The sequence below is a fragment of the Zonotrichia leucophrys genome, chromosome 14 (assembly GCF_028769735.1).
Source record: "Zonotrichia leucophrys gambelii isolate GWCS_2022_RI chromosome 14, RI_Zleu_2.0, whole genome shotgun sequence".
NCBI lineage: Eukaryota > Metazoa > Chordata > Aves > Passeriformes > Passerellidae > Zonotrichia > Zonotrichia leucophrys.
The window spans coordinates 1907787-1930855 of NC_088184.1; the positions used below are offsets into that span (position 1 = coordinate 1907787).

At 57.9% G+C, this 23069-nt stretch overlaps 3 protein-coding genes across 5 annotated transcripts in view; all 3 read right to left on the bottom strand.

Moving 5' to 3' along the window:
- Window positions 1-395: 395 nt before the first annotated feature.
- DECR2 (2,4-dienoyl-CoA reductase 2) lies at window positions 396-7569 on the bottom strand. Of its 2 annotated transcripts, none has more exons than XM_064726178.1 (9): window positions 7414-7569; window positions 7270-7338; window positions 6910-6961; window positions 5728-5863; window positions 5099-5223; window positions 4540-4633; window positions 3783-3887; window positions 2653-2841; window positions 396-1382 (listed from the first exon to the last, which is right to left on the bottom strand). In XM_064726178.1, the coding sequence occupies exons 1-9, from the start codon at window positions 7509-7511 to the stop codon at window positions 1348-1350; spliced, it is 903 nt and encodes a 300-aa protein (XP_064582248.1). In that variant the 5' UTR covers window positions 7512-7569; the 3' UTR covers window positions 396-1347. The 2 variants fall into 2 exon arrangements, with proteins under 2 accessions (XP_064582248.1, XP_064582249.1); XM_064726179.1 differs by having other exon boundaries at window positions 2624-2841.
- A 1423-nt stretch (window positions 7570-8992) lies between these two features.
- NME4 (NME/NM23 nucleoside diphosphate kinase 4) lies at window positions 8993-11169 on the bottom strand. The gene is made up of 5 exons (XM_064725499.1): window positions 11013-11169; window positions 9576-9706; window positions 9397-9498; window positions 9204-9304; window positions 8993-9141 (listed from the first exon to the last, which is right to left on the bottom strand). The coding sequence occupies exons 1-5, from the start codon at window positions 11098-11100 to the stop codon at window positions 9021-9023; spliced, it is 543 nt and encodes a 180-aa protein (XP_064581569.1). The 5' UTR covers window positions 11101-11169; the 3' UTR covers window positions 8993-9020.
- A 2387-nt stretch (window positions 11170-13556) lies between these two features.
- Window positions 13557-23069, bottom strand: part of XPO6 (exportin 6) — a 64637-nt gene continuing 55124 nt past the window's right edge. For both annotated transcript variants that reach the window (XM_064725452.1, XM_064725450.1), the window contains exons 19-24: window positions 22898-23012; window positions 22249-22420; window positions 20655-20816; window positions 18146-18244; window positions 16129-16359; window positions 13557-14189 (exon numbers count right to left, since the gene is read on the bottom strand). In XM_064725452.1, the coding sequence (XP_064581522.1) occupies window positions 14088-14189; window positions 16129-16359; window positions 18146-18244; window positions 20655-20816; window positions 22249-22420; window positions 22898-23012 (881 nt within the window). In that variant the 3' untranslated portion in view covers window positions 13557-14087. The remainder of the gene's footprint in view (window positions 14190-16128; window positions 16360-18145; window positions 18245-20654; window positions 20817-22248; window positions 22421-22897; window positions 23013-23069) is intronic.

Below are 23069 nucleotides of genomic sequence, written 5' to 3' on the forward strand. Positions count from 1 at the left end.
ACAAACCACACAAGCACCTTCTCCAGGAGAGAACACATCCTGGGATCCAGCAAGAGCGATACTGCAGCCAGAGCCAAGTCCCAAGAGCCCAGGCAAAGGATGCAGCCAGATCCCAGCCCAAGCACTGCATCCCCATCCATCCCCCTGCAGGGCTGAGCCTCTCAGCAAAGCCCTCAGCACCTCCCTCTGCTGCTGGAACCCCAGAGCAGGGGCTGAGCAGCTGGCAGGTCCCCAAGCCCCTGGCCTGGGGCCTTGGGCACCACAGAGCCAAGGACTGGAGCCACCCAGGGCACTGGCAGTGGGAGCAGTGGCTCTTCCCCTCCCTTAGTGCCCAGTTTGGAGCAGTGAGCTGGGCAGGGCACTGGTGCTCGTGCAGCACAGAGAGGCATCACTGCTCCAGGGGGCAAGTTCTTTATTTGTGGCCTGGAGGCAGGAGTAAAACCTGGCAAGTCTACAATCAAGTAGGAAATACAATTAAGTGGGAGAACAAGCTTCATTGAATCCAGGGTGAGCCTAAAATCTACCAGCAGCAGCAGGAGGGTGCACACGAGCAGTGTGTGCCCCCAGGGCACCAGGGACAGGGCTGGCTCCAGCAGTGCCCTCCTGCAGCTCCTGTGGCAGGAGGAAAGGATTGCATTCCAGTTCTAGCCCTCTGCTTGGTCTCAGCCTGAGTGTCTGCAGGACACAGTGTGACACTGATGTGACAGACAGATGGCTGTGGACAGACCACTGGACACACAGTGCAGAGCTGGGCCTGGGGGATCTGCCCTCACACCACCTCTGCTCCCAGGAGAGGGGCACCCCAGCTGCATCCCTGGCACTCTCCTGGGAGCACTGTCCCAGCCAGGACCCCTCAGGGGACACAGCCACCTCCCCCTGCCAGGGTTTCCCCTGCCAGGAGTTGCCAAGGCAGAACTGAGCCCCCCACACTGGGTAACCCCGACCCCAGGCAGGCTGAGCAATCCCCCTCCCAAAAAGGAGCTGCTGCTGCTGCTGCTGGGGCTCCTGTGCAGTGCTCAGGCTAAGACAGGGGAGGAAGAGGATGGGTACCCATGGTGGCACTGCTGGGGCTTGGCAAAGGCCACAGGAGCAGCTTGGAGGGAGCCACAAAGGGCCAGAGACCATCTCAGCCCTCCAAGCTGTCTCTGTGTCACGGCCCCAGCAGCTCAGAGGGCAGCAATGGCACAGGGTGGGCTTGGTCCCACCCAGCACCCCAGAGCTGTGTCCCCCAGGCAGACACAGGACTGGCAGTGCCACCAGAGGCTGTGGTGTCAGCACTGGCTCTGGAGATGTCCCCACACGGTGTCCCAGGTCACGTCTGTCCGTCGGTCAGTCCCAGGCTGTCCATCAGTGGGGTTGGTTTGCTCCTGCAGCCCACACATCTGCAAGAGAGGGTGGAGGTGGGGACAGAGCCCTGCTGGGGCCTGCCCAGCTCAGGGAGGCTCCCAGGAGGAAGGCAGGACACCCCTTCCCTGCCAGGCTGCAGGAATCCATGGAAGGAAGAGGTTCCTGGGACTCTTTGTGCTCAATCTTGCTGCTGGGGCACAGAAAATGGGCATCAGGTTGCTCTGGGGGAATCTCAGTGTCCAAAAGACACCATGTCACAAGCCAGGCTCAAAGGGAAAATCCAGTAGGTTCTGCTCATCCCAAGGACTGGCCATGAGGACACTGTAGCCACTGCTGCAGCAGCCGTGCCCCAGGAGAATCATGGTTAAAAATCATCATTTAAGTTGGAAAATCCCTCTAAGACCAATAAATCCAACTGCTCCCCCAGCACTGCCAGGGCCATCACTAACCCATGTCCCCAGGTGCCACATCCACATGGTTTTTAAATCCCCCCAGGGATGGGGATTCCTCCACTGCCCTGGGCAGCTGTGCCAGTGCCTGACTGTAGGAATGTGCCCCCTGTTGACCGAGTGACAAAATTGTCCTTTGTGTCCTTAGAAAGGAAAAAAGGCCAAAAGTTTCTCTCCTCGATCAGGTAAAAAGACACTTCATAGGACCTGGGGGACTTCACCTCAAATTTAAGGACGGCCAATTGGACAGGAGCCAAAAAGTACCCCCTGAACAATTTACTAGAAAAAGCAGAGAACAAAGAAACTAATGGCTTTTGTGAGGTGTTTTACCAGGGGCAACAACCTCTTGCACCTGGTTTAGATTTTCTGTAAAGAGCTTTGTTATTTTGCCTTTTCTTAAAACTTTTCTGTCTCCACAGAAGCCATCCTGCTGATTTTAGGCCATCTGAGGGGGCTGAGCTATCTCAGGGGTGATATAGATCTCCAAGAGCTTATAAGACCTGGCTCAAGGAGACTATTATATCACTTGACCATCCCTTCCATGAAGAAATTTTCTCTAATACTCAACCTAAACCTCCCCTGGCACAGGTTGGGGCTGTGTCCCCTTGTCCTGTCCCTGTTCCCTGGGAGCACAGCCCAAACCCCCCAGCTGTCCCCTCCTGTCAGGAGCTGTGCAGAGCCACAAGGTCCCCCCTGAGCCTCCTTTGCTCCAGGCTGAGCCCCTTCCCAGCTCCCTCAGCCCCTCCTCACAGCCCCTGTGCCCCAGGGAACAGCAGGGATTCCCTGAGGAGCCCTGCTCCAATCCCACGAGGGGGAAATGCAGTCACCTAGAGTTTAGCAGAGGAGGAGGCAATACCCAGCAAGGCAGAGAAGCTGTTGGGGGAGGTGAGCCAGCTGCCCCCGTCCACGACCAGGGTGGTGCCGGTGACGTAGGACGAGAGGGGGCTGGCCAGGTAGAGCGCGCTGTGCGCGATCTCCGTCTTGTTCCCCGCGCGCTGCAGCGGGATCGCCGACAGCTGGTTGGACTTCTCTGCAAATTTCCCACCTAAAAAGGAGCAGGGAAAAGTCAGTTTGGACCATGGGAGGACTGTCCACCACCATGGCTGGCCAGGCACTGCAGCACTGCCCGTGGGGGTGGCTGAGTGCTCCAGGGAACTGGGGTGAGATCCTGGCACAGCCCTGGGATAAAAACCTGGGAAGATTTAAATGAGGAAGGTTTAAATAAATCACCAAGCCCAGCAGGGATTTTGTACTGACCCAGAGAGCCCAAGGACCTCAGAAAGCTTTAGAACCATGGAATGGTTGGGGTTGGGAGGGATCTCTCCTTCTCCTCCTCCACTGCCATGGCAGGGACACCTCCCACTGTCCCAGGCTGCTCCCAGCCCTGCCCAGCCTGGCCTTGGGCACTGCCAGGGATCCAGGGTGGGCACCCTGTGCCAGGGCCTGCCCACCCTCACAGGGAACAATTCCCAATTCCCAATATCCCATCCATCCCTGCCCTCTGGCACTGGGAGCCATTCCCTGTGTCCTGTCCCTCCATCCCTTGTCCCCAGTCCCTCTGCAGCTCTCCTGGAGCCCCTTCAGGCCCTGGAAGGGATTCTGAGGTCTCCATGGCTCCAGAGCAGAGCAGCTCTAACCCTTGGAGCATCTCCATGGCCTCTGGACCCACTCTAAGAGTTCCAGGTCTTTCCCATCCTCTGGGGCTGCACCAGCACTCTGCTGACAGACTACAAGAGCCAACCCCTCAGGCAGGGCAGAGTTTTGGAGGAGCACATTCCATCAGGGAGCCCAAACTGCTGCCAAAGCAGTGCCCTGGGAGGTACCAGGGAGGTGGAAAGGGCTGTTCCCACAGAGCTGTGCCAGCCAAGGCACAGCACAGCAGCAATCCCCACGAGCTGTGTGGCACTGGGGGTCCCTCCCAGTCCCCTCCCAGCAGGGCAGTGCCAGGGCAGTGCCAGGGCAGGGCTGGGAGCCCAGGTGCCTCACCCAGGCGTCGGAAGCCCTCGGTGCCCGTGATGGGGCCGGGGGCCAGGCTGTTCACACGGATGTTGTTGGGTCCCCACTCCACGGCAAGGTGACGGGTCATGGCATCTGGGGAGGGATTGCAACAGCACTGAGAAACAGGGAGCACAGCCACGCCAGAAACTTCTTGGGAGGGGGAAAAATGTCACAGAACAGTCTGGCTGAGAGCAAAGAGCCCTGGAGGGGAGAAAAGCCTCATCCCAAACCCAGGCATGCAGCACCCACACCAATTCACCCCCCTTGCCCCTCCCCAAGGTATCTTGTTGCAGACATTTTTTATGAAGAATTCTTTCCTTAGGATTTTTCCTCCTGAGAAGCTGGGAGGCCTCAGGAACAAAATGTAAACATTTATTATCTGCTGCTGTGGAATGCAACAGGTGCATCTGGGATTGGCCCATGTTGGATGTTTGTAATTAAAGGCCAATCACAGCCAGCTGACTTGGGCTCTCTGCCCGAGCCACAAGCCTTTGCTATCATTCCTTCCTGTTCTATTCTTAGCTAGCCTTCTCATGAAATCTTTTCTTCTATTCTTTTAGTATAATTTTAATGTAATATATATCATAAAATAATAAATCAGCCTTCTGAAACATGGAGTCAGATCCTCATCTCTTCCCTCATCCTGGGACCCCTGTGAGCACCGACACAGTATCTTCCATGCCAGTATTTAGGAAGGAGTGGCTTCTTTTGTGGCTCAGAGCCCCAGCAGGGTGTGTGCAGGTACCTATGGCAGCCTTGGCAGCCCCAGCGTGCACCTGCAGGGCCTGCCCTCGGTAGCTCAGGGTGGCCGTGATGTTAACGATGAGCCCGCCGTGGTCCTGGGGAAGGAAAGGAGATGTGAGTTAGGCAGGGAGCAGCACAAAGGCTCACAGAGGGCTCTGAGGGACAGGAGAGCTGGGCTTGGAGGGACAGTCACCCACAGGCACTGCTGAGCCATCACTGGGGCAGCTCTGATGAATCTTAGGGGTGGGGCAGCCAGCAGGAGAGATGGGACACGCAGGGCAGAAGGAAAGGCCAAGGGAAAATGGCAGAGCTGGAAAGGCAGCAGGAGATCAGCTCCTCCAGGTGGCACAGCATGGAAAGGTGCTGCAACAGCACAAAGCCCTGGGGCAAGGGACAGGAGGAGCCCCAGTTCAGGGCTGGGATCCCAGGCAGGGAACAGAGCGGATCTGTGCAGGGAGGCTCTGGGTCCTTGCACTTCCCTGATTTCCCCAGGAGCACAGTGGGGTTTGACACTACCCCTGCCTAGCAGAGCCTCTCCTCAGACCCCCTGTGCCACTTACCCGGAAATATTTCTCAAAGAGCACCTTGGAGGTGTTGAAGGTGCCCAGGGTGTCGATGTCGATCACTGTCTTGAAGGCGTTGAAGGACAGGGCACTGGCTGGGCACAGGAAATTCCCTGCAGCACCTGAACCACAGGGACAGACAGTCAGGGCTGGGACAGGTGTCAGGGCCCTTGTGGGACAGGGAGGGTGAGGGACAATGTCTGCATGCATGGAGACAGCCCTGCTGAGGGATGAACTGGTGGCTCTGGGTGCCCAGCAGCACAGCCAGCACGAGGGCAGCAGGGATGATCCACACCCAGACAAACAGGGATGGCCAGGCAGCACACACAGATCTCTGCTTCCTCTGAGCCCCCAGGAAAACACCCTGCCCAGCAGTGAGCCCAGACAGCTGGGAGCCCTGGGAATAGTGGAGTAGGAGGGATGGTGCAGAGGGGCTCCAGAGCATCTCCATGGCCTCTGGACTTAGTCCAAGAGTTCCTTTCCCATCCTCTGCGGCTGCACCAGCACTCTGCTGATGGACTCCAATAGCCAACCCCTCAGGCAGGGCAGAGTTTTGGGGGAGCACATTCCATCCTGGCATCAGAGAGCCCAAACTGCTGCCAAAGCAGTGCCCTGTGCAGCCTCACCATTGATGAGGATGTCGATCCTCTGGAACTCCCGCAGCGCCTCATCCACCGCGGCCGCAATGGTCTGCGGCTGCCGCACGTCCATGCACAGGGGCAGGCACTGCTGCCCTGTGGCTGCCACCAGCTTCTTCGAGGCCTGAAAGGACAAAAAAACACCTGAGAGAGCCTGGCTGCAGCCTGCTAGCCCTGGGGTAGCCAGGGAAAGCTCCTGCATGGTGCAACCCAGCACGCTGGGCAGGCTGAGCCCAGGTACCTGCGTGGGCTGCCATGGATCAGCACAGCCCAGGCAACCTCTCTGCAGGGCAAGGACAAAGGTTGGACCCCAGCAAGGCTTTATTTGGCATGAGCCCAGGCATAATTGCCCTTTAAATCCAAAGAGTCAGTGGGCAAAAGGGCAAGGACAGAGCAGCCAGGTGTCAGGCTGTGAAACAGAGCAGCTCTGCAGCTCAGGGTTTATCATGTGCCGCCCCTGTGGCTCATTAAGAGTAAGATTTTCCCCAGCAAATTAAGCACAGGGGACACATAAGCTCAGCAGCAACTCCACACAACACCCAGAGCTGCTCCAACTTCTGTTTTGGGCTCTGTGAGAGGTCCTGAGCCCCAACAACACACACTTGCACAAGCAGCTGGAGTCCTGGACTGCAGATTCTGTGGCCTCAGAAGACTCTGGCCCCTGAGGACTAAAAACCTGCTGAGCCAGCTTCTTCTGGCACATGAGCATGAGGGGGTGGGAAATGACAGCCAATCACACCTGCACTGTCCCCTCTGCCCCAAAACACAGGACACCTGTGCAACCCACAAACCACACAGCCCCTGGCATCTGCTCCCACTCCACACGGAGCTTTCAGTCCAACCTTGGGCTCTGCCCTGCTGACAAACCTCCCCCACAGCTCATTTCTGTCTCTCTCCCCTACAAAAAGCCATCATGATCATGGAGTAGCCCGCACAAAGCAGGTTCCAGGTTAAAAGAGCTGTGCTGGAGGTGGGGTGGGTGCAGCCCCAAACCCACACCCACACTGCTGGAGTGTCCGGGGCTTGCAGGCTGGGAAGCAATGGGAGGCACTGGGAAGAACTGGGAGGCACTGGGAAGCCATTGCTCCTACTGCACTATTCCCAGGGCTCCTGGCTCCACCGGCAGAGAGCAGAAGGATGTCGGGGGCTCGCAGGTGAGCCCGCACTCACCTCGGCCACCCGCTGCAGGTTCCTGCTGGCAATGACGGTGCGGCAGCCGTGCCTGCGGGGAAGGGGCAGGTGAGACGGGCCGGGCTCCCCAGCGGCGCCCCGGGATCAGCTCGGGGGCTCCCTGCAGGAATCGCTGCTGCTCCAGGCCCGCGGGACGGGGAGAGGCAGGGCCCGGTGCCCGGAGCCTCCCTGAGGGCTCTGCCGCCCTCGGCTGCACATCCCGGGGAAAGGGATGGGACGGGGGAGAGAGAAGAGAAGGGGTGAAGAGGAAAGTGAGGGGAAAGAAGGGAAAAGTGGGGAAGAGAAGAAGGGAGCAGGGGAAAGAAGGAGGGGCCGGTGCCAGGGCAGGGGCTCCCGCACCTCATGAAGATCTCGGCGATGCGGAAGCCGATGCCGGAGCCGCCGCCGGTGATGAAGGCCACCTGGCCCCTGTGGGACAGAGGCACGGTGAGAGCCGGGCCCCGGGGAGGCGGCCCCCGCGGGCCCCGGAGCGCCGGCACTCACTGGAGCAGGTCAGGGCTGAGCAGGTGCCGGTACTGCGGCAGACACTCGTCCCCGTCCTCGTCCGGGGGCACCTGTGCGGCCATGGCGGCCTCGGCCATGGCGGGGGCGGTGCTGCTCACTGCGCCTGCGCGGGCGCCGCCGCCGTCGCCTGGCAACGGGGAGCGCTCTGGGACACAGCGACACCGAGCGGCCACGGCGGGAACTGCAGCGTGAGGAGAGCGGGGCCGCCCCAGGGCTCCCGGTGAGATCCCAGTGAGATATTCCAGTGATATCCCAGTGAGATATCCCGGTGAGATCCCAGTGAGATATTCCAGTGATATCCCAGTGAGATATTCCAGTGATATCCCAGTGAGATATCCCAGTGAGATATCCTGGTGATATCTCAGTGAGATATCCCAGACATATCCCAGTGAGATCCCAGAGATATCCCAGTGAGATATTTCAGAGATATCCCAGAGAGATATCCCAGTGAGAGATCCCAGAGATATCCTAGTGCTTCCAGAGATATCACAGACTTATCCCAGAGCTGGCCCTCTGATCCCTGTGCTCCCAGTGATATCCACCGTGCCAGTGGTGTCCCAGTGCTCCCAGTGCTGTCCTGGAGCTGTCCCAGTGCTCCCAGTGATATCCATTGTTCCAGTGTCCCAGTGCCATCCCAGCGCTTTCCCAAGTGTCCCAGTGGCCCCCGGTGCCACCAAGCGGTGTCTCAGTTCTTCACAGTGGCATCCCAGCACCTCTCAGCGGTGTCCCGGTGCCACCCAGAGGCGTCCTAGAGGTACCCAGTTGTGTCCCAGTGCCACCTAGCGGTGTCCCAGTGGTTCCCAGTGGTTCCCAGGGAGCCCCCAGTTTTACAGCTCAGACCCCAACCCGGTCTCTTCCCGTCGCCTGCACAGCCCAGTTCTTCACAGGGCCTCCCAGTACAGCCTGAGTGCTCCCAGAGCCATCCCAGTTCATCCCAGAGCTTCCTAGCACTATCCCAGTTTCCCACAGAGCTCCCCAGTACCGATCCTGTGCCCCCCAAGAACAATCCATGGACACCCCGAACTTCTCAGAGTCTCCCAGGGACATCCCAGTGCCTCACAAAGCTTCCAGTACCAACCAGTACCTTCCATGGATGTACCAGTACGTCCCAGAGCTTCCCAGTACAGCCCCAGGGCCCTCTGGGGACATTCCAGTTCCTCCTAGAGCTTCCAGTACCAACCAGTACCTCCCACACATGTACCAGTGACATCCCAGAGCTTCCCAGTACCATCCCAGTGCCCTCTGGGGACCTCCCAGTGCCCCCCATGATCACCCAGTGCCTCCCAGAGCCTTCCTGTGACACCCCCAGTGCCCTCTGGTGTTACCTCTGTGCATCCCAGAGTTTCCCAGTGACATCCCAGTGCCTCCCAGAGCTTCTCAGTGCCTCTGCTGGGACATCCCAGAGCTTCCCAGTACCACGCCAGTGCCTTCTGGGGGCATCCCAGTGCCTCCCAGTACCACCCCAGTGCCCTCTGGTGACATCCCGGTGCCTCCCAGAGCTTCCTGGTGCCATCCGAGGGAGGAGACCGGAGCCAGAGCTGGGGCCACGGGGGTTTATTGGGGTTTGGGGTGCCCCGGCCGGGGCCCTAGAGCCCGTAGATGTTGTCCCTGTCGCTGCTGTCCCAGGCCACCAGCTCGTCCCGCCGGAACCAGAAGCCGATCTCCCTCTGGGCCGTCTCTGTGGAGTCGCTGGCATGGACCACGTTCCTGCGAGGGGACAGGGATGGGGACAGTGCCACGGCCCCGGGCTCCCGCCCCCGCGGCCCTACCTGGTGATGTGCACGCTGAGGTCCCCGCGGATTGTCCCCACGGCGCTGCTGTCCCCAACCATGGCCCGAGTGCACCGCACCACGTTGTAGCCCTCCCATACCTGCGGGACAGGGACAGGGACAGGGACAGGGACAGGGACAGGGACAGGGACGAGTCCCCCGCGACCCCGGGACCCCCGGGCTGTCCCCTCACCATGGCCACCACCGGCCCCGAGGTCATGTAGGCGACGAGCGCGGGGTAGAAGGGCTTCAGCCGCAGCTGCTCGTAGTGCTGCTCCACGAGCCTCCGGTCGGCCTGGGGCAGCGGCGGTGACAGTGACACCCGGGCGGTGTCCCCGCCACCCCCGCTCCCGGAGCGGTGTCCCCGGCTACCTGGAGCAGCTTCATGGCCACCAGCTTGAAGCCGCGGCGCTCGAAGCGCTGGATGATGTCCCCGAGCAGGCGCCGCTGCACCGCGTCCGGCTTGGCCAGCAGCAGCGTCCTCTCCTGCAGCGCCGCGGGGGCTGCGCGGGTCACTGTCACCACCACTGTCACCACCGCGGGACACCGGCACGGCGGCAGCAGGGCCCCGAGCTCGCCCCGCCGCACTACGGGCTGTACTCGGCCCCGAGGTGCCGATGGGAACCCGCCCCAGCGCTGTCCCCATCCTCGTCCCCATCGCTGTCCCCATCGCTGTCCCCATCCCAGGGCGTGTCCCCTGGCCAAGCTGTGCCTCTCAGGCTGCTGGGGTCCCAGGGGACGTGTCACAAAGCCCTGACGGGTGTTGGGGACATGTCCATGGCCAGAAAACAGCCTTTAAGCCAGCCATGTCTGTGCCTTGTCCCCGTGTCGGGGACTGTCCCCTGCCTGGCCACGGGGCCTTCCCCCCGCCCGGTCACAGCGCTTCGCTGCTTGAGGGGAAAATCAGTGACCGAGGGACGGCAGGGTCCGGTGCCGCTGTCACCCGTGGGAATGCAGGCTTCGGTCCCGCTGTCACCCGTGGGACGGCAGGGTCCGGTGCCGCTGTCACCCGAGGGACAGCAGGGTCTCACGCCGCCGCTGGCCCTGCCGCAGCCCCAGGGGACAGCGCATCCCGTCCGCTGGAGGGACAGAGGGGACAGGAAGGAGGGGAAGGGACAGGGACGGAGGAGGAAGGGAGGGGACATTTCATTCCCAATCTCTTCGGGGTCCCGTCCCGGGCTGGGGGTGGCCCCGGTGCTGGCGGGGACAGAGCCGGACAAACCGAGCCCGTGAGCTCCCCCGGGCACTGCTGGGCACGGCTCGGCTCTGCCAGGGCCCTGCCCTGTCCCTGTCCCCCGCACCGGGGTCGCCCAGCACCGCCCTGGGGACACTGAACCCCTTGGGACCAGCTCCGGGCTCTGTCCCATGGCGGCACACGGGGCTGGGGACAGCAGGGCCTGGCACTGACTTGTCCCACGAAGGGGTGACAGGAGCCCGTGAGCCGCCACCCTGGAGGGACCGGGGACACTGCGAGGGGCCGGGACACCGAGGGGACAGCGTGGGAACGGGAGCTCTGAGGGGCGGCACAAGCAGGGGACCGGGGACAGGATGGGGATGAGGAAAAGGTCCCCAGGAGCAGGACAGGGAGGGGCTGAAGACCCCCAGGGATGGGGACCGGGGACACTGGAGCAGGGGTGGGGACACGGTCCCCAGGGGCAGGATGAGGGTGGGCACAGGGTCCCCAGGGGCAGGATGAGGGTGGGCACAGGGTCCCCAGGGGCAGTACAAGGGTGGGCACAGGGTCCCCAGGGGCAGTACAAGGGTGGGCACAGGGTCCCCGGGGGCAGGACAGGTCGGGCCGTGTCTCACCGGAGCCGTAGCAGCGGGGCGCGGCGGGGCTCAGGCCGGGCTGTCCCCGCGGGAGGCTCCGGGCCAGGCAGCGCCCCAGGGAGCCCATGGCGGCCCCGGCGGGTCCCGGCCGGGCTCGGTCGCTCTGCGGAGGCTTTAAGGGCCGGGGACGGGTCAGGATTCCGTCCCTCCCCTTAAAGGCCGGCGCGCCTGCTCGGGACATCCCGGGCCGGAGCATCCTCCCCATGCAGAGCATTCCAGCACGGAGCATCCTGGCACGGAACATCCCGGCTTGGAAGCCCAACCCCTGCCAGGGAGGGAGCACAGCCCACGGCCACCCCGAGGGGAGCCAGACCCTGCCTGGACCCAAACCTGGGTCATGCTTTGCCCTCCATTCAGCAGCAGGGAGAGGCCGGGTCAGCCCATGCCAGGCTGAGCTGGGGCACAAGGGCAGCCAGGGCAGTGTCCCCCAGCGGGCACACACCTGCCCTGGGCACAGGGGGTGCTGGGGAAGGGCTGCAAGGCCCTGCCAGGTGGGACCCCTGGGATCACTTCTCCAAGGCCCATTCCAGCCCCAGTTTGGGAAATCACTCTGTGCTGGGCTTCCCTGCACTCAGACGCCTCATGGGAGAGCAGCCTGGCTGCTTGGAGCCTGCTTCCCAAATCTGTGCTCATCTGAAGGACTGAGGAGTGTCCTGAAGAAACAACAATCCAAGGGCTGGACTCCATCCCAGTGTCCCTGTTCCCACCCTGCCTTCCCAAGGCACAGGGATGGGGGGACAGAGCCCCTGCCACAGCCTGGGGGGCTCTGGGAACCTGCTGTGCTCAGCACTGTGACAAAAACACCCCACTGCCTTCCCACGGGCAAATGGATTCAACGGGCTGTGGAAAAGAGCCCCAAACAAGGGGCTGGAGGTGGGAAAGGCCCCTCTGCCAGGCCAGGGGGAACGGGACAGAAGGGTGGCAAAGGGGAAAGAGGTTTTAGGACAAGGGGTGGCAGACTGGAGCCTGGGCTTTGGCCCCCTGGCAGCTGCTGGCACTGACCAAGGGAAAATCTACTTTCACCCTGTGTGAAGGCAAGAGAAGCAGCTTGAGCCTGGGGAGCTGTGCTGGGATGGAATCCCTTCAGCCCCAAAGGGAAGTGGTGGAGGAGGAGGCTGCCAGCTCCCCGTGCCCCCCAGGGCAGGGCAGAGCTGCTGGGGTGCCCAGGAGGAGCTCAGGAGCAGGGCCAGGGCTGGACCCTGCACTGGGGGCTCCTGCAGCGTCACCAGCAGGAGCCTCATGTGGAGACAGGGGCACTCTGTGCTGCTCCAGGTGTGGCTGGCAGGGAGTCAGGATGGCACAGACCATCACCCCCCTTCCTCCCTGCTGCTCTCACCCCTCTGGAGGCAGCTCTGCCCTCACCTGCACGGCCTGGAGCAGGTGAGGCACATCCTGGGCACCTGGACTCTGCTCCAGGGCAGGGAGCACAGAGATCCAGCTGGTGCCAGCTCAGAGCCTGGATGCAGGGATGGCACAGATCATCCAAGGAGCACCCACCATCCCCCATGACAAACGGGCACAGGGAAGGGGCTTGTCCACAAAACTGAATCACAGGAACCGTGGAGAAGTGCTGCCACACTGCAGCTCACCCCTGGCACCTCTCTGTGCAGCTGTGCAGGTGCAGCCACAGCACAGCCACATCTCCAAACATTTTCAGGAGAACATCCCAGGAATGCTCCCTTCACAGAGCCTGGGGCTGCTCCTGTCCCTGCAGCTGCCCACTTAACCATAGGGAATTAAGAATTATTCCACAGAATCATGGAATGGTTTGGGTTGGAAGGGACCCCAAAGCTCATCCAGTGCCACCCCTGCCATGGCAGGGACACCTCCCACTGTCCCAGGTCACTCCCAGCCCTGCCCAGCCTGGCCTTGGGCACTGCCAGGGATCCAGGGGCAGCCCCAGCTGCTCTGGGCACCCTGTGCCAGGGCCTCCCTAGTATCCCATCTAACCCAGCCCTCATTCAGCCTAAGGCCATTTCCCCTTGTCCTGTCACTCCATGCCTCTCCAATTTAATCTATTAAATATAAAAATTAGGACTGATATAATAGGGCTTCCTGACCAGAGAAAAGAAATTATTCTCAGGGAAAAGAAATAATTTTCAGCTGAATGATCAGAGATCCACAAGCCCCACACAATCTGCTCCTGCCTGGCTGGAGTCTGGGATTGTACCAAATGCCACCACTGTGTCACTGGGCAGAGGGTGAAGTTCAGCTCCAGGCTCCCTGGGAATGAGGGATTTCTTCCTTTTCTTCCTGCAGGCACTTCATGATCGATTCAGACACGTGTGCTGGAGGGGATGAATGAATCACCACAACACAGGAGGAAAACAATGAGGAGACAGCAGAAGAGGCCACCACTGATCTGCACCTTCCAGGAGCTGCTGGAATTGTTGGGATCCTTGCTGGCTGCTCCTCATTCCCGATCCTGGGAAAAGCTGTGGATCACTGCCTGTTCATTTATACAAAATGACCTACAGGGAAACGAACCCAGCCCCAAGTTATTTAAAACAACGAAGTAAGCACTTTATTCCCATTAAGCATGTTGTTTTAGTATCACAATGGAATGATGAGAAAACGTTTACGTTTAAAAAAAAACCCAAAAAAAGTCTCTAAATCCCCGCCAACATCGGGGAGGTTTTCAAGGCAATTTAAAAACAAAGGGAGTGACAGAAGTGCCAAACCAGTCCCAACGTCAGGAGACTCCTCCTCCGAGAGCTGGGCGGGGCAGGAAGGTGGAATGACACGAAGGTACGAATGTCTGAAGTGGTCTTTGGCGCTTCTGCCTCGCGTTTCATACGGACATGATCTCTCCAGACACCTCCAGATGCAACAAAGTGCTACGGGAGCAGAGGGAACGCCCCGGGAGGGAGAGGGATTTCCCGCCAGCCGGGATGCCCCGGGGTGGGCATTAAGACACATCCTGCGGCTCCAGCTGCGGCCTCGGGCTGGGCAGGAGAACTCAAAGGAAGCGGTGGAGCGGTGAAGGCAGCGCCGGCCCGGGGCAGAGCGGGGCCGGGCCCGGGCCCGGGGGCGGCACTCACTCCAGGGCAGTCACTATAACTTCACAGTGCCCGGGGGCAGGCTGTCGTTGCACAGTCTGTAATAGCGCAGGTCGTTCACCAGCCTGTGCACGTTCTGTGTGAACGAGGGCAGGTCCTGCAAGGGAGACAACAAAAACTGCTGGGAACGGACTCACAGCAGAGGGGCAGGCAGCCAGTGGGTGTTCACAGGTGAACAGACCCACCCTGACTCAGTCTGTGCCCAGGAACTCCAGGCTCTGGGGCAGAGGTGGTTTCAGAGCTGACTGCAGGGATCCAGCTCTGCTCCACCTCAGCTTGTGCAGCGAGGCCCCAGAGGAACGGGCATGGGATCATGGAATGGTCTAGGTTGGAAGGAACACTAAAGCCCATCCAATTTCCCCCCTGCCATGGCAGGGACACCTTCCACCATCCCAGGGCTCTCCAAACCCCATCCAGCCTGGCCATGGGCACTGCCAGGGATCCAGGGTGGGCACCCTGTGCCAGGGCCTGCCCACCCTCCCAGGGAACAATTCCCAATTCCCAATATCCCATCCAGCCCTGCCCTCTGGCAGTGGGAGCCATTCCCTGTGTCCTGTCCCTCCATCCCTTGTCCCCAGTCCCTCTGCAGCTCTCCTGGAGCCCCTTCAGGCCCTGGCAGGGGCCCTGAGCTCTCCCTGGATCCATCTCTCCCCCAGCTCTCCCAGCCTGGCTCCATGGCCAGATTCAGCACTAATTCCTTGCTGCCCTCCTGCCAAGGCTCCTGGGTGTCACACACTCCCTAACAAGAGCTGATATTCCTGAAGAACAGTCACCTTCCAGAGCCAAGCAACTCCCCCATGGCTCCATTCCTACCCTCACCCTCAGTCTCACATTTCCTCAGGACAGGGAGCACTCAATGGACAACCCTCAGTAATGGAAGGCAGAACTTGCTGCTCTGCCATGATATCCCACACCTTTCCTCCCCACACACGAGGGGTTTGCAGGGATTGTGAGCCTGTGCAGGTACTTTGCTGTCCTTGCTGTAACCCCCAAACATCTGGCCAGCAGCTGGAGTGAGATTTAGGCACAGACCTGAGTGTCCCACTGGGAAACACATCAGCCTATTCCAGTGAAACCTTCCTCCAGGAATCACCTTTCCTGACTCCCACAGCACCCTGCAGCCTGAGGGGGAATGGCAGCTCTGCCACCTGCACTGGGAACCCCTGGCTGGGGATTGCTGAGCATGGAAGTGCTGGGAACAAAAGGCACTGCCTGGAGACATTCCCAGCATGTTCTGGCTGCCAGCAACCAGGACCCTGCAAGTCCTTAGAACTCCAAATGCCACCTCTGAGCTGATACCCAGACCCTGGGGAAGGACTTCTTGTGGCAGGTAGCAAGGCAAGATGTTTTCTATTACCATCTGTGTGGCAGCTGTCTTTTGTCAAGTGGGCAGTTTTGCCTTATCTCTCCCTCTGAGTGATCACATTCACTCCTCCCTCTGGAGGGGACATTGCTGATAACAGCTACTGAATGTCAGTGCATGGCTGATAAGAACTGCAGCATCCCATTGGGAGATGTGAGCCCAGAGGGAGGAGCCAAGCATTGCTACCCAGATATAATCTGGAGATTCTGGAACACCAGCACGGCTTCTCCACTGGATTGCCCAGAGGAACAGCAGCTGCCTCCTCTTCCCCTGGATCTTCAGAGGGACACTGCTCCTTTCTCCAGGATCCCTGCTCCAGCAGAACCACACTGACACTGCAGGAGGGCTGAGCCACAATTCCAATGGGACTGCTGCCAACACCCTGACCCACAGGGTGTCAGGTTGGGTTCTGACTCTGTCAGTGTTGCTCTAGTGTTCTGCATTGTTTATCCTTTTATTTTCTTCCCTAGTAAAGAACTTTTGTTGCCTGAGAGCCCCTTAATTTAAAATTTACAGCAATTTGGAGGGTGAGGGTTCACATTCTCCATTTCAGAGGAGGCTCCTGCCTTCCTTAGCAGACTCCTGTCTTTCCAAACCGAGACACTTCTCTTTCCCTGGAAAATTGTCTCCAATGCATCCTGGCAACAGCACAAAGCTGCAGGCCCCTCCTCACCCTGTCCATTTTGAAGTTCCTCCCCAGCACGTTCTTCTGGTTGGAGTCCACGCCGTCACAGCTGGCCAGGAACTCGGGCAGGAAGGCGGAGTAGAAGCCGTCGAAGTCCACCGAGGCCATGTTGTAGGTGGCGATGCCGATCTCCTCCTGCAGCAGGTCATGGCTCTTGTGCACCAGCACCTGCAGCAGCACGTTCACAAACTGGAACAGCATTGTGGTCCTGAAGATCTTCTGCACAGGGAGAGGGGTACAAGGTCAGAGGACTTCACTCCTGCCACAGGAGGACAAATCCAGCAAGGATAGAGCGGCCACAGCACACTCTGGTGAGCACTGAGACAATTGTCTAAGCCAAGCCAGATCAAAAATGGCCAAAATAAGATCAATTAGTGTCAGCTTGAGAGTTAATGTTGAATTTGGCCACACTTACCTCATGGTTTGGGGCTTCAGGGAGAGCTCAGAGCCCCTGCCAGGGCCTGAAGGGGCTCCAGGAGAGCTGCAGAGGGACTGGGGACAAGGGATGGAGGGACAGGACACAGGGAATGGCTCCCAGTGCCAGAGGGCAGGGCTGGATGGGATATTGGGAATTGGGAATTGTTCCCTGGGAGGGTGGGCAGGCCCTGGCACAGGGTGCCCACCCTGGATCCCTGGCAGTGCCCAAGGCCAGGCTGGGCAGGGCTGGGAGCAGCCTGGGACAGTGGGAGGTGTCCCTGCCATGGCAGGGGGTTAAATATAAATAATCTTTACAGTCCCACCCAGCCCAAACCATTCCACAATTCCATACTCTGACCCAAGTTTTAAGCATTGGCAAAGCCACCAGCATCAAGTCCCACTCCAATTCCAGTCAGGACTTCCCTGCACAGTGCTCTTGGGAGCCAGGGAATGTGGCCAGAGGCCTGAAATCTGCCCCAGGCACATGTGAACAAAAATAGCTGCCCTTCAGGTGTGACCACAGATGAGAAACTGCAAACTCTTGCTTCCCAGGCTGAGCAGATTTCCTGGATTCCAGATTTCATCTCCCATGGCAGCAGCTAATGGGAGGTCACAGGACCTGGGTCCATGGAGATGGAGACTCCCAGTGGCAGTGAGCTGGGAACAGCAGACACCTGCAGCTGCCCAGCTGGGGATGCTGCAGGCACTCCCTGTGCCACTGAGGGTGCCAACTGCTGCTCCCCCAGACACAGCTCACTGGCACTGGGTGCTTGTTGGGGAAGATGAATAGGAAAGCCTTATAAATATGATTGCCTGGCAAAAGATTTTGAGAATATAGAAACTATAAGTGAGATTGAAATGAAAGCAAGCTTTGAGATCCCTCAGTTACTGAACAACTGGAAAACAATGGCATGGCCAGCTGAAGGTGATCCCCTTTTGATGGAACAACACCCTCTGCTTGCAGACAGGCCCAAGGGTCAGAGCAGACCCTACAGCTTGGCAGAAGGGGCCCAAAGAGGAGTTTATAGGGTTTAAAATGTAACACAGTATGGTGATGTAATGATTCTTATAGGCTGTATGGAAATGCTGTAGGATTTGTGTCTTGTACTAGATTGGTTAGTGAGAATTAGAATATTGAACACAGAAGAAGATTTATTGTATTGTAATGGGAACCTTGCTCTCTCACCCTCTCTGCCCCTCTCCTCTCTCAGCCTGCTCTGAGCTGTGGCTGCAGCTCCCAGCAGGGCCCTGCCCCCAGGCCCTTTGCAATGAACCCCAAGTTCCTGACCTGGCTGCAGAGATCTCTGTCTCTGTCCTGACCATCCTACCCCCCGACGCTCCCACAGGTGCTCTCTGCTCTCCCTCACTGCCAGAGCAGGGAACACACCCAGCCTTTGTCTGATTGGAGCTGGGATCCCTCCCATTCCCAATTCCCAGTATCAGGGGGGTGGTAACTCCATTCCAACCACACAAAGGCCGTGGCACAAACCCCCAAATCCTGACCTGGACTTCCAATAAGTTTAAAAGCAGTCCCAGAACAGCTCCCACCTCTTCCATGCCCAGAGAGCAGAGGCCAGGCAGGACCCACCTTGTGGTACAGCTTCTGCTTGGTGTTCAGTGTCTCCAGGTAGAAGAGGTTCTGTTTGAACAGGTGAATGTCAGGCTGCAGGAAGGACTGGCCAAACGCCTGGAACAAAGCACAGAGGGAGGAAGGGCATGGAGAGCACCACAAACATCAGAGCTGCCAGCAAAAACAGCAGCATTTTCACCCTGACAAACCCCTGGCAGCCTCAGTGCAGCAAGATCACAAGAGACAGGCAGTTCAGATCACCTGTGCCAGCAGGTCTATGACATTTTGGTGGCAACATGGGCATATCCCTGCAGAGCTGGCTCCACTGGGAGCAGGCAGGCCAAGCTGGCACTGGAGAGGGCCAGGGATGCTGAGCCTTCCAGGGCAGGGCTGCTCCTCAAGGTGTCACCTGAGGCACCACAGCACAGGGAACAGACCAGGACACAGCCCAGGGGGGCTCTCAGCCTCAGCCAGGAGCCCAAGCAGTGTCACTGCCCTGATTTAGGATTTGGAGATGATTTAGGGTTTAGGTCCTGGGAGGCTGTGCAGGGAAGAGCCCAGAACAAAACCTGCTGGAGCTGAGCTGAGGGCTGCACAGTGTGTGATCAAACATCTTTTCCACCCTGAACACCTCCAAAGCACTGGACAGGGGATGAAGGTGGGTGAGGTCAGCTCTGTACAGAGACAGGCAGCAGGATTTTAACAGCTCCTCTTCAAGGCATTGTGAGCAGAAGAGTTTATTCTCCCACATGACCCATTTATTGTCAAATGGACAAAAATGACCCAGATCCCATCAAGACTGAGCCAGTTCTGGCCTCAGATCTCAGGTGGAAATCAGGATACAAACTATTAATATCCCCCACACAAAGCCCTGGCTGTGGGAACACTTACAGAGCATGAAATGGAAGTTTTGTATCAGAGCACCAAGAGCCAAGAAGCAAAACAAGCAGTGAGGTATTGTCACCCTCAGTGTGAACTGAGATTATTACATCAGTATCTTCCAGAATGAGGCATTCAAGAGAGGTTGGAAGTGTTACACTGCTACAGGTGAGAGAGATGCTTGGACAGCCCTGCACAGGAGCCAGCCTGGGCTGCAGTGACACCAAAAGGTGGCAGGAGAAGGAAAGGCCAGAGAGAAACATGGCCCAGGTTATGTCAGTGCAAGAGCTCCCTCTCCTCATGTGCACCACAGGGGACTCAGTTTCTCCATGCACTCCACCAGGGGGAAACTCTCCCAAAGTTCTCCCACCTGCAGTCTAAGGTGATCTAGGAATTGCAAGGGAACTCATCTGGCCAGCTCTGACTGAACACATGGAACACAGCCTGTTATTCTTAAAAATTCCAATATCCCAACCTGAGAAGGCTGGAGCTGGCTCTGTGCACACACTCTCTCAAGGGGCTCCAGGAGAGCTGGAGAGGGACTGGGGACAAGGGATGGAGGGACAGGACACAGGGAATGGCTCCCACTGCCAGAGGGCAGGGATGGATGGGATATTGGGAATTGGGAATTGTTCCCTGGGAGGGTGGGCAGGCCCTGGCACAGGGTGCCCACCCTGGATCCCTGGCAGTGCCCAAGGCCAGGCTGGGCAGGGCTGGGAGCAGCCTGGGACAGTGGGAGGTGTCCCTGCCATGGCAGGGGTGGGATGGGATGAGCTTTAAGGTCCCTTCCAACCCAAACCAGTCCCTGATTCTCTGTTCCCCAGGGTAAAGCCTGTCAGGTGTTACCCCCTGACCCCCATCAAGGCTTGTTGTACAGCACTCACTAAGTCCATGGAAAACAAAAGACACTCAGGAAAACTTCCCAGCACTGGCAGCTCTCCCCAGTGCCAGTCACAACACTCAGAATTAAATGGGTCAGTGACAGTAATGTATTTTTATTGCAGGATGAGGCTTGCAAAAAAATTATCATTTCTTCCTCATGCCTGCATGGCTCTGTGCCTTGTGAGCTCAGCAGCTGGGTCACTCCTCAGCAGTTTCATTTTCAGCAGTTCTGGGAGGCAAAAACTCCCTCAGGCTCATCTAAACCCATCACCCACATGTGCCCAGGTGGGACCCTCACAAAAACAAAAACATTGAGGGGCTGGAAGGGAACAGAGCTGGGGAAGGGGCTGGAGCACCAGGAGGGGCTGAGGGAGCTGGGAAGGGGCTCAGCCTGGAGAAAAGGAGGCTCAGGGGGGCCCTTGTGGCTCTGCACAGCTCCTGACAGGAGGAGACAGGACAAGGGGGAACAGCCTCAGGCTGTGCCAGGGGAGGTTCAGGTTGGATATTGGGAAAATTCCTTCATGGAAAAGGTGGCCAGGCCCTGGCACAGCTGCCCAGGGCAGTGCTGGAGTCCCCATCCCTGCAGGGATTTAAAAGCCATGTGGATGTGGCACTTGGGGACATGTTTAGTGGTGGCTTTGGCAGTGCTGGGGGAATGACTGGAGTCAATCTCAGAGGGCTTTTCCATCCTTAATGATTCTGTGATTCCCTGTTTAGTGCTGCCCTGCAGGACAGGCTGTGGGCAGTGCTGGGAAAGGTGAGTTACCTGCATGATGGCACTGAACTGGGCTTCATTCTCCATCTGCTCCTCTGCCACTCCCCTCTGCACGCTGGCCAGCACGCTGGATTTGAAGAAGTACCTCCAGTTGTGGTGCAGCACCCGGAAGAGCAGCTCAAACAGCTCTGCCTTCACATCAGGGGATGAGCGCTGCCAGGAGAGGGGACAGAGCTCAGGGCAGGCTCCTCTCTGGGACCCCACCCACCCATCACAGCACTTCCAAGGGAGCAGCAGCCCCAGCAGCTGTAGGATCATGCTGAAAACCCATCCCTGACTCTGAGCTCTACCTCCTGCTTTGACCTCCTCCCTAATTTTAGCTTCTCTTGAAATCCCTGACAAAATCCTCCACCCACTCTGTTTCCAATCCCACTGGCTGCTCCCCCCCAGGGTGTTTTCCCTCCACACTTGCAGCTCGTGGAAATTCAAAACTTCACTGCTGCCACTGATACCTTGGGGTTTAAGTTTTCCTGTTCTGTTTTGGTGTGCAGCTTTTAGCTTTATATTAAGTGTTACTGGGATCTTTTCACAGGGTGGTGATGACAACACAATCCTATTCCAGCTGGAGACTCAAGGACAATCTCTTCAAACTTGAGGCCCAAAGTATAAATAACAGGAAAAGAAGAGGGTGGGCAAGCAAGGAGGATGAAACTTCATAATTTGAAGCCATTAATTGGACAGTTGGCTCCTGTAAGCAAATGGACTAAAACTTATAAAAATGTGAGATCTTGTGACCAAGCTCTTTTGTTTCCATCTTGGAGCCCCTCAGGCAGAGCCATGACTGTGGAGGATGGGTCCAAAGAGAGATGGAGACTCCCAGTGCCACTGAGGGTCCCAACTGCTGCTCCCCCAGACACACCTGACTGTCCCTGCTCCCCCACACACCCCTCACTGTCACTGGGTGCTCTCTCTCCCATCCCCATTTCCCAGTATCAGGGGTGGTAACTCCATTCCAACCACGCAAAGGCTGTGGCACAAACCCCCAAATCCTGACCTGGATTTCCAGGTAGTTTAAAAGCAGTCCCAGGACAGCTCCCACCTCTTCCCATGCCCACACAGGACCTGAGCTCTGCTACTGCCAGGGTGTGGCCTTGGAAGACACTTCAATAAAAATCCACTTTATTCTTCTTAACTCTATCTAGGCTTTGTTCCAGCTGCATAAGGCATCACCACCCCCTGTAATCATGGTACTTTCTGAAAAATCCTTTCCTTAGGATTTTTTCTCCTGAGAAGCTGAGAGGCCTCAGGAGCAAAATGTAAACATTGATTATCTGCTGTTGTGGAATGCAACAGGGGGATCTGTGATTGGTCTCATGTGGTTGTTTCTAATTAACACCAATCACAGTCAGCTGGCTCAGACTGTCTGAGACAAGCCTTTGTTATGATTCTTCTTTTTCTATTCTTCTGATGAAATCCTTTCTTCTATTAGTTTAGTATAGTTTTAATATAATATATATAATAAAATAATAAATCAAGCCTTCTGAAACATGGAGTCAACATTCTTGTCTCTTCCCTCACCCTGGGACCCCTGTGAACACTTTCACACCTCCCCAGCAATGCCTCCCCTGCCCTGGGAGCTGAATACCTCTGCAATGATGGGATAGACCTGCTCCATGCACAGGGAGATCACACTGGGCAGGAAGGGTTTGAACACCTGGCCTGGCTCCTGCACCACCACCTGCAGGATCTTCAGGAACTTCTCCACCACGCGGCAGCCCGTGCTGCCCTCGTGCAGGATGCTCTCTGCCAGCTGCTCCCTGCGACACAAACAGCCATTAGGAACATCCCCAGGGATCCAAAGGCTCACCTGCTTTACAGGAAAATTGGTGATGCCTCTAAAAGGCTCCTTTAATACTGGCCAAGTACATGGAGGCACAGAAGGGAGGGAGGTTTGACTGAGGGTTGACAGACTCCCCCTCCCCAGCAAAAGATGAGTGAGGGGACACTCTCAGACCTTGGGCAGGAGCTAAGAGGGGATGTGAGAGTCCAGTTCAACACCCCACACAGCCAGCAAGTCTGTGGGAGAGCTGGGATTGCACAATGGCAGCTGTGACTGATGGGCACTGGGTCTCTCCACACTTGGAATTGTTTTCCTCAGATTCAGTCCTGGGATGTGACAAAAGTCACAAAGGCTGCAAACAGCCCACTTTAGGGACAGGGACCAGCTGGCTGAGCAGCTCCTCAGATAAACCCTCCTGAGGGGTAAGGAAGAAGTGACCAGGGCTGGGCAGTACCTGGTGAACATGTTCAGGAAGGTCTGTATGATCTGCTCAGTGAAAGGCACTCCCATCTGCACCCTCAGGCCTTGGAACAGGGTGAGGAAAAAGCTCAGCATCTCATCTGTCACATCTAAAAGAGGAGAAAAGCAACAAGAACATGTTAAGGAAACATCCAAGTGCATCAAAA

Bases quoted from the DNA above. Each gene is read 5' to 3' on its own strand.
- DECR2 (XM_064726178.1), bottom strand. From the start codon at position 7,511: ATGGCCGAGGCCGCCATGGCCGCACAGGTGCCCCCGGACGAGGACGGG. The intron at 5,864-6,909 runs GTGAGTGCGGGC...TTGTCCTTTCAG, and splicing joins ACCTGCAGCGGGTGGCCGAG to GCCTCGAAGAAGCTGGTGGC. The intron at 2,842-3,782 runs GTGAGGCACCTG...GCTCCTTTTTAG, and splicing joins CGAGGGCTTCCGACGCCTGG to GTGGGAAATTTGCAGAGAAG.
- NME4 (XM_064725499.1), bottom strand. From the start codon at position 11,100: ATGGGCTCCCTGGGGCGCTGCCTGGCCCGGAGCCTCCCGCGGGGACAG. The intron at 9,707-11,012 runs GTGAGACACGGC...TGACCCGCGCAG, and splicing joins GCCCCGCTGCTACGGCTCCG to CCCCCGCGGCGCTGCAGGAG. The intron at 9,305-9,396 runs GTGAGGGGACAG...CCTGTCCCGCAG, and splicing joins CGGGGCCGGTGGTGGCCATG to GTATGGGAGGGCTACAACGT.